The following is a 9,612-nucleotide window of genomic DNA, read 5'->3' on the forward strand; positions in this document are numbered from 1 at the left end:
GCCTGCAGGGCGTGGGGGCCTCTGGTGCTTGTAGTGGGAAGTTCTTGGGGTGCCCCATGTCCTGTGGCCAGAGAGAACAGGAGGTGTCCTTTGTCCAGAGCAGGTTGGGAGTCCCCAGGGTGCTCTTTCTGACAGATGGGTTGCGGGAGTCCATGGGGAGCCCCTTCTCCTGGACAACCTGGGTGTCCATGGGGTGCTCCTTCTTCCAGGAGGGCTGGGGGTCCATGGGAGTGCCCCTTCTCCTGGGCAGACTGGAGGTTCTCACAAGGCTCCTTCTTCCAAAGGAGGGGGGCCATGAGGGCCCCTTTTTCCAGGTAAGTTGGATGTCCATGCGGTGCCCCTTCTCCCAGGGTGACCCTTCTCCCAGGAGGGTTGGGGGTCAACGGGGTGCTCCTCTTCCTGAGGGTCCGTGGGTGGTCCTTCCAGTGAGGGTCCACAGGGCACCTCTTCTGCCCGTCCCTGCCCCTAGCTGGCAGCATCGAGGGTCTGAAACTTCTGCCGCAGGTCCCTGACGAGGCCATGGCGCGGCGGCTCGGGGGTGCCGGGGGGCTCGGGGCAGCGCCGCCGGTACTCCTCGGACGCCTGGTAGGCTTTGCAGCGCTCCACCACCGCCTTCAGGCAGATCTTCTCCCGCGTGGTGGGCGAGCGGATCTGCACGTAGGCCGGGGGCTCCGGCAGCCGCTGCAGCACCAGCACCCGCTGCCCGGGGCCCAGGGGGGCTTCGGCCGCCACCCACAGCGCCCCGTCACTGCTGTACCGCGCTGGCGCCGGGCTCGGGCTGTCGGAGCCCCCGTTGGCCTCGGCGCTGCGGCTCCGGCCGCCGCCCCGCTCCTTCCCAGCCGGGCGCCCACCGCGGCCGGGACCCTCGGGCGCCGAGCGGCTGCGGCTCACCGGCGGCGGCCGCGGGGCCCCGAAACGGGCACGGAGCTCCCGCACGTCGGGCCAGGCGAAGGGTTCGGCGCCCACGGGGCTCGAGGGGCTGCGGGAGGAACGCGGGGACGGGGACGCCACCAGGCCCCCGTCCCGCGGCACAACCAGCGAAGGGGTGCTGGGCGGGGGGTCCCCGTCCTCCTGCGGCGGCAGCGGGGGGCGGCGGGCGCCGGCACGGCGGCTCTTGATGCGGAGGCTGTACTGCCGTGCCAGCTGGTACACCTTGGTGCCCAGGTGAGGGGGCGTCAGCAGCAGCTGCGGGGGTAGCCCCGGGGGTGATGCCGCGGTGCCCACATCATCCTCCTCCAGGATGAGCAGCGGCTCGGGGGGCTGCGCCCCATTCTCCTGGCACGTCTCTGGTGCCTCGGGCGGGGCAGGGGGCTCAGGGCTCTCGGGGGGCCGCGCCCCATTCTCCTGGCACGTCTCTGGTGCCTCGGGCTGGGCAGGGGGCTCAGGGCTCTCGGGGGGCCGCGGGAGCCCATTGAGGCGGCACACGGAGCTCCGCACCAGCCCCTTGGGGATGAAGGAGAGGCTCTCGCGGCGGCGCACCCCGAAACCGGCGTCATGGTGCTCGGCATGGCCGTAGTAGCTCTTGATCTTGTCGAGGAGCAGGCGGTCCCGGTTGGAGAGCAGCGATTCCCGGCGGGCTCTGGTGAAGGGCTCAGGCGAGGGGATGGCACTGCGGGACCCCCCAGGCTCCCCGGATTCTACTGGGGGGCCCCCGTCCAGGCTGAGGGTGCTGCCGCCGTGGCTGGGGGTGCGTCCCAGGGGCCCCTCCAGCGCCAGGCTGCTCCTTCGGGACAAGCTGCTGCCGCCACCAAACCGCTCAGCGATGACGCTGGCCTGGTCCAGCACTGAGGGTGGCAGGATGCTGGCTGCTCCTTCTCCCTCCTCCTCCTCCTCCTCCTCTTCGCTGCTCAGCACCTGCAAGTCCTCTGCAGCACGCTCTGGTTCTCCATCCCCACTGGGCAGTGCCAGGGTCCCCACCAGGGATGGGGATTTGGGAGCCCCCAGGACCTTGGGGTGCTCCCCAGCGCTGCTGTTAGGAAGCTGGGTGCTGGGTCCCTGGGCACCTCCAGGTGAGGACCGGGGGGTTGCACTGACCTTCTCACAGCTCCCCGGCCCCCAGCTGCTTGGCCGCTTGGGTGCCTCCAGCACCCATGGGTGTCCCCCGGCCTGGGCAAGAGCAAATATGGGGTGTCATGAGCTGCAGGGGCACCCAGGTGCTCTGAGCACAATAAATCCCAGCCAAGCCATGGGGCCCTGGGAGGTGCCGTGGGAGCAACATGGGATGCCCTGGACTGGTGTGGGATGTCCTGGTAGTGAGGCGGGGTACCCCCGGAGTTATGTGGGAGTGCCCCAGAAGCGATTTGGGGTGCTCTGCATGCCCTCCCTGGGGTTTGAAGGGCTGGTGTGGGTACCTGCTCCTCCTGGGGCTCCAACAGCAGATCCCCGGCCCCTGGCAGCTCCTCCTGGCACTCCTTGCCCAAAGCCTCCTCTTCCTCCTCCTCTCCCTCTGCCACCATGCCCTCAGCCGCGGCCCAGGCTCTGGGGTGCTGGGGGGGCTCCCCCACTTCCAGGAGCACCCCGTCGCTGCTGGTGTTCTGTGTGGGGGCGAGCGCCGGGCTCAGCGCCCCGTGCCAGGGCTGGAGGCACTGGGCACCCCAACCCACCACACCCAGCCTTACCTTCAGCCCTGCCAGCCGGGATAGAGAAAAGCAGAGATTAGTGGGGGGAGCACCCAGAATTCCCCCCAGGATCCCCAGCCACCCCTCTGCCTGCCACACCGATGCCATGGTGCCAGCTCACCTTGCTTGCCCAAGTGCCACAGGTTGTGCTTGGTGGGCTCTGGGGGGAGGGGAGGTGACACTGGCATCACTCCCGTGTCCCCCATCTCATCAGCACCCTGAGCCCCCTGATCCCATCCACGGTCCACACCCGACTGCCTGCGCCCTCCGTGTCCCTGCAGCCGCTCCAGCAGCGTCTCCGTGTGCCCCTGGTGCTGGAAGGGCTCTGTGGGGACAGGGACACCATCAGCACCCAGCTCCACCCTCCCTGCGGACATTGGTGTCACCCAGCCACAGCTTGGCCCTGGGGAAGGGGTAGTGGTGGGGTGGAGTGGTGGGAACACGTGCAACAGCAGGAACACTGGTGACACACGGCTCTCACCAGACTGCCGGCGTCCCTGGAGTGGCTCGGAGGCAGCATCAGCCAGGGGCTGACAGGACCAGCTCTTCTTCAGGCGCTCGGGGCTGCAGCGGGGCAGGCGCGGGGGGTCTGTGGGGACAGGGGGTGACACCAGGGAAAATAGGGGGGACAGAGGAGGGCAGAGAGGGGTAGAGCATCGGTGACACTTACAGAACAGGTCCATCTCCAGGATGGCTTCCTTAGCCTGCGTGGAGGGAGGATGGAGAGAAATGAAGCAAAGGTGGGGTACAGCTCTCCCCCCTCACTGTGCTGGAGTGTCCCTGGTGTCACTGAGGTGCCCACCCCACCACCCTCACCTTTTGGGGGATGGTGGCATGGTGATTCTCCAGGATGAGCCGCTTGATGTGGTGAGTCCACACGCGTTTCTCCTCCACAGTCTTGGCCTAGGGGGCACAGGGAGGGCAGTGGGGTTGGGCAGGGGGGCCCAGGGAGTCCCCAGGGTACCCCCTGCCCCATGCCCCCCTACCTGCAGGCTGTGCTGCTGCTTGCCATGCTTGTAGTGCGCCAGACTGAAGCACAGCGAGTCCCGCGTGCTCTCAATCAGCATCAGCGAGGAGCACTGCCGGAAGAGGCATCAGCATCCCTGGAATTTCCCACCCCAGCACCCACTGGGGTCCCTGGCACCCACCCTGCTCCTCCATCCCTGGCATCCACCGGAGTCCCTGGCACTCCGTGGGCTCCCCACCCCTGTCACCCTCCCAGTCTCCCATCGTTATCCCGCACCGGGATGTGGCTCTTGTAGACGTAGTGGTCGCCACGGCGCTTGGTGATGAGCAGAGCCTTGTCGAAGAGGAAGAGGGCACGGTCATGGCGCACCCGCTGTGCCCGAAATGTGCCCTCCAGCACCAGCTCCCCGTAGGTTGTCAGGTCTGGCCCCTTCCAGCCCAGCAGCAGTGACTGGATTTCCTGCACAGACAGGGGGACAGGTGCGTCGGCATCCCTGCCACAGTGCCCATCTCGTGCCACCTGGTGCCACCCACCACCCCCGTGGTGTCCCCCCAGTGCCCACCTGCTGGCGGATGGCGTGCTCATGCTTGCGCTTCATGTCATTGATGTACCAGGCCACGCAGGTCATGGTGTCAATGGCCTCCAGCACCAGCTCGTAGTCATCCCCCGCCTTGTGCTCAAAGTGCCTCGCGATCTCCTGGGCACAGCACGTGGCATCAAGGCACGGAAATATGCTGTGCCAGGTGCCTGGAGTGCTCTAGGCACACAAGCCGTGTCCCTGTGCCACCCCAGGCACCCAGGTTGTCCCAGATGCCCATGGCTTCTCCCTGTGTCACCCCAGGCTGTGCCATGTGCCCACGCCACAGCAGGTGCCCACACCGTGCTGTGCCAGGTGCCAGGCGCTCACCTGGAGCAGCAGGTGGTACTTGAGGATCCTCTGGACAGGCTTGAGCAGGTAGGCCCCAAGGGGTAGCGCGTGGCGCAGCCGCTCCTGGCATTCCCGCAGGAACCGCGCCTGGACCTTGCTCCTCATGCACTCAGTCAGTGCCGCCACCGAGCTGCGGGCAGGGAGGGGGCTCAGACCCCTGCCCACCCATGTGCCCCCTGCCCACCTCCCTGCTCACCCAGCTGTGCGCCCCACCCACCTGGGGTAGTTATTGCAGTACTGGGTGTAGATGGCAAATTCCTGGCTCTGCAGGTAAGGGGAACACGGTGAGAGCCTGGTATGACCACACGTTGTCCCCGGTGTCCCCACAGTGCTCCCTGAGCCCTTACCCGGGTGACGAAGCACACAGCCACAGCCACGGGGTCACTGGCACAGCTCTCCAGGTTTTGCAGGAGAGTGCTGGGGGGCAGAGGGGACAGGGTGACCACAGCCCCCCACACACCCACGGGACAGGGTCACACCCCTGTCACCTCCCAGTGGCGCCTGCTCCCCTACCTGCTGAGCTCGTAGATGTCCTCGATGTTCCCAAAGAGTGCGCTGACCTGCTCCGGCCGCAGCACCGGCTCCTCTGCGTCGATGATCTTGCCCAGGTAACCCTGCCGAGCACCCACAGTGGCACCATTTCACCCCCAGATCCCAAGCTGTGCCCAAGGGGTGTCCCCCTGTGTGGCCCCTGGCACCCACCTCCACGATGCTGCGCAGATCACGGGCATAGGTGCGCTCTGACTCCACGATCTCCTGCACCACGCGGTCCAGGTAGCTGGGCTTGGCCCCGGGACCCCCAAAAGCTGCCAGCGGGTGCCCACCACGGGCACCCGGCCACCCCCCCGGGGATGCGTTGTTGTTGGCGTTATGGAGCCCCTCGGCCCACACCTCGGTCCCAGTGCTGGGCGGATCCTCCATGGCACAGCTGGGCTCTGGGCTCAGGGCAGGGCGCTCTGGGCACACGGGCACTGGCATCCCAGCATCCCCTGGCACCGGCGGGGCACAGAGCGGCTCTGGCAGGAGAATGGTGGGTTAGGGGATGCGGAGACCCCCCCAAATGTGGGTGGTGTGTGGCACCAAGGGGGGTCACCCTGATGAAGAGCCCTAATGGCTAAACCCTCTATGCCAAGGGTTGCCAGCATCCCCCAACCCCAAAAATCCCTGGATACAGCACAACGGGGTCTCAGCACAGCCCACCAATGCCGAGATTTGGGAGTTCAGCCCCCCCCCCCCCTCATCCCAGACCCGGGGACCGTGCTGGGACCAGGTGGGACGAGCGCCTCCGCCCCCACCCACCGGGGCCGTGCGTCACCGCCGCGCCCGCGGGACACCTTCCAGGTGAGCTCAGCGCCGGCTCGCCCTTCCGGACCACCGGTGCCACCGGGATCCTCCCGTGCCACCGAAACCGCTCCGTGCCACAAACACGGTTGGGACACCCAGAAAACAGCGGCAAGTGGCAAAGCGTGTGGGAGTGTCGAGGCCACTGAGCCCGGTCACCGCAGCGGGTGGCCCTGGGGACAGTGACCTTGAGCTGGGCCACGTGCTGCACCGGCGGCGTGGCCGCCTGAGCCCCCCGGCACCCCCGGTGCCGGCACCCAACCGGTCAGGCCGGTTCCCGCCGGCGCTTCCCCACACCCACCGTGCCGCGTGGCCGCCATCCAGCCGCCGCCCTCCCCGGGGCTTCCCCGAGCACGCCAGGAGCCCCCCAAAAAGCCACCGCGGTGCCTCCTAAGTGGGGTCCAGCCCCATGTCCCCAGTGGTGCCACAGCCCGGGACTCCGGGTGCTGGCACATCTGACCCTGCCGTGGGGCACCTCCTGGGCACCCCGGATCTGGGGTGATTTGGGGAGCAGCTCCCCCAACCCCCAAATTCCTCAGCCCTACAGGCATAGGGCACCCGGTCCCAGGGTCACCTCAACCCCTGGGCGGGCACCCAGCCGGTGACACCGGAGACAGCAGACTCCGAGCATCCTTCCCGGCAGCGTCCAACCCCGATCCCACCCTGCTGGGGGGACAAGAGGAGATCCCCAAGTGGCACCCGCCGTTAGGCTCCCTCACCTAACACCCGGGCGGGGATTTGTGGCTACCGCAGCTCGTCCCCGAAGGCCACTCCTGGCCACCCTAATCCGCTCAGAGCACCGGGATTACGGCGCCGGTCCCACGTCACCGGGACCGCGGCCACTCGCCTCGGCCCCTCGGCCACCGTCATCCCGCCCCGGTGATCGGGGGGGTTGATCCTCTTACCCCCCCCAGTGCCACCTCGGTGGGCACGCGGCCGCCCAGAGCCCTCCGGCTCCCGCCTGCTCCGGGTGGGATTAGCTCTGACCTTCACCGCCCCGACCCTCCCCAACCCCGCCACAGAGGACGGGCGATCCCGCTGGAGTGCCGAACAGGGGGCTCTGGTGGGTCGCCAAAACTCCCCGGTGGGGGAAACTGAGGCAGGGGCCGGGTTTGTTGTGCCGAGCCGCCGGTGCCGGCGGGAGGGAGGTGCGATTTTCTCCCCACCGTGGGATCGCCGGCCCCGCTGCACATTCCAGCGCGGGAGCTGGGGCGCGAGGCACAGCCCACGGCGTTTTCCCAGGATCCCGGCACGGCACGGCATGGCACGCCGGGAGAGGGGCCGCGGCGCGCCAGCCCGCCGGAGCCATATAAGGGCAGGCGGTTCACCATTTCCAGGCATTTTCCAGAATCCCAGCGGCCTTGGGAGCGTGGAGGTCGCCGCCGGCTCCAGCGCAGCTGCCGCGGCCGTCGCTCCCGGCCCCGGCTGGCACCGCCGCTGCCCGGCGGGCACGGGCTGGGCGCCGGCGCTCCCGCCCGCGGGGACTCGGGGGGCTCGGCACCACGGGGGTCCCCGTGTCACGGCATTCCCGGGACAAGGTGGCACCGACCCGCGGGGCTGACAAAGCCTCTTAGTGCCCGGCCCCCATGGCGTCGCGCCGCCTAATCCCGAAGGAGGGGCGCAGGACACCCCCACCTCCCACTGGGACCCCTGTCCAGGGTCACCCCACATGCCAGAGCCTGTCCTGCACCCCCGGCTCGGCCTGAGAACCACCCCTAGTTTCTCTGGGTGCCTGTCCCGGGGGTCTCCCAGCACCCCCAGGTCCTGCTGTCTCCTGCCCCTCGGGGACCCCAGGATGCACAGCTCCCACCTCGTGAGGACCCCCAGCTCCGGCCCCACTCCGGGCATCCCTGGACCCACGAATCCTGCCTAACCAGGGCCCGTGGATCCTGCTCCACCGGGATGCAACGGCTCCTGCCCCACCAGGACCCACGGATCCTGCTCCACCGGGACCCACGGATCCTGCCGCGCGGGAATGCAACGGCTCCCGCCCCATCGGGACCCAGGGATCCCACTCCACCGGGGTGAAACGACTCCCACTCCACCGGGACCCTCGGCTCCCGCTTCACCGGGATGCAACGGAGATCCCGCCCCACCGGGAGACCCCCGCTGCCGGGGACCCTCGGGACCGCCCTCTCCCGCCCGGCGGGGATCCCCGGCTCCCGTCCCGCGGACCCCACGGCTGTGCCCCGTTCCCGCCCGGGCCGGACTCACCGCGCTCCGCTACCGCCGCCGCCCCGTCCCGTCCCGCCCCGTCCCGGCCGTGCCCGCAGGAAGCGGCGGGAGCGCCCCGGGGCGGGGACAGCGGCCGCCCCGCCCGGCTCCGGGAACGGGGACTACCGGGAATGGGAGCGGGACAGGACCGGAGCGAGCCCGGGCGTGACCGCGGGGCACACTCCGGTACTGTCCCGGTCCCGGTCCGGTCCAGGTGTGGTCCCGGTACCGTCTTGGGACGGTCCTGACACGGTCCCGACACAGTCCAGGTATGGTCCAGGTACTGTCCTAGTACGGTCCTGGCATGGTCTGTACTACTCTGTTCTGTACTGTTCCGGTACAGAACTAGGCGTGCTTCTGGCATGGTCCCGGTACTGTCCACGCACACTCCCGAGACGGTCCCGGGAATGTCCTGATCCTGTACTGGGGTGCACCGAGCATGACGGAGGGGAGCCCGTACCCAGCAGGTCACCCGTTGGGTTCCTTCCCAGGGGACACGGGCACCCGAAGGGATCTCAGCCCCAGCCATGGACACCCCCATTCCTGCCCGAGGGGACATAGACACCCAGTGCCACCAGCTACGGTGGGTGTGGGGCACCCCTTGGTGCCAAGGCAGGATGGGTGCTCGCGGGTGGAGGCTGGTCCCAATACCCCTCCATCCCACCTCAGCCCCTTCCATCACTGCTTCACAGCCCTGGCACTGCCATGGCACTTGAGCTCCCAAATCCAACTGTGTGCCAGCTCCCCACACCAACACCGGGGGCTTCAACCCACCCCCCTCCAATAAAGCTGGGGGCCATCTGGAGCCCCCGGCCCCTCACGGCACCTGCCACCAGAATGGGCCCATTCTGCAGGCAGGCTCCTCGTGCTGCTGGCACTGGATCCCTCAAAGGCTGGATTGTTCCAAGCAGAGCGGGAGCTTGGCCAGGCCCGGCACTGGCACTGTGAGGCATCATGGGGGGACGTGTGGCATCCGTGGAATGGTGGGGTCCCCACTGTCCTCACCAGTATGGGAATATGTGCTCTGCCAGTGGCTCGGTCCAGTGTGCCGGACATGTCCAGGAAAGTGGCTGCGGCTGCTTTGCCGGGATGAGGTGTGGGCACAGGCGGGTGTAGGGAGCTGGCAGGCTGGGTGCTGCTGAGGGCACGTGTCCCCATTACGCCAGACTCCGTGTCCCGTCCCCCCAGTGTCCTGCCCCAAATCTCACAGATCCTCCTCAAACCCCCTCCCCAAATCCCCCTTCCTTTCTCCCTATATCCACTCTCCCTGTAGCTGCTCCTCTTCCCCTCTCCCTATATCTCCTCCCCAGACCTTCTCCCCGTTCTTTCCTTCCGATACCTCCATCCCAGACCCCTCTCCCCAGACCCTCTCCCACCCTCCTGCCTCCCTCCTCTCTCCTCCCTTCCTCGCCCTCTTGCCCCCTGTGCCCCCGCCCGCCAGGGGGCGCCCCCTCCTCCTCCTGACCCCGCCCTCCCGCCCGCCAGGGGGCGCCCGCTCCCTCCCATTCCCGTCGTGCCCCGCGCGGCTGAGGCGGGAACGCGGC

The 9,612-nt window shown here is 68.4% G+C and overlaps 1 protein-coding gene across 1 annotated transcript; it reads right to left on the reverse strand.

The window, feature by feature from the left end:
* Window positions 1-465: 465 nt before the first annotated feature.
* PLEKHG3 (pleckstrin homology and RhoGEF domain containing G3) lies at window positions 466-5,434 on the reverse strand (the record flags this gene model as incomplete). The annotated part of the gene is made up of 14 exons (XM_082283433.1): window positions 466-2,106; window positions 2,352-2,626; window positions 2,740-2,943; window positions 3,100-3,207; window positions 3,289-3,322; window positions 3,435-3,521; window positions 3,605-3,697; window positions 3,862-4,044; window positions 4,148-4,282; window positions 4,493-4,643; window positions 4,731-4,777; window positions 4,861-4,930; window positions 5,027-5,127; window positions 5,216-5,434. 14 exons carry the CDS (start codon window positions 5,432-5,434, stop codon window positions 466-468), a joined length of 3,348 nt encoding a protein of 1,115 aa, XP_082139559.1.
* Window positions 5,435-9,612: the final 4,178 nt, after the last annotated feature.

This window comes from Coloeus monedula (assembly GCF_965178545.1).
Source record: "Coloeus monedula genome assembly, chromosome: 6".
Lineage (NCBI taxonomy): Eukaryota > Metazoa > Chordata > Aves > Passeriformes > Corvidae > Coloeus > Coloeus monedula.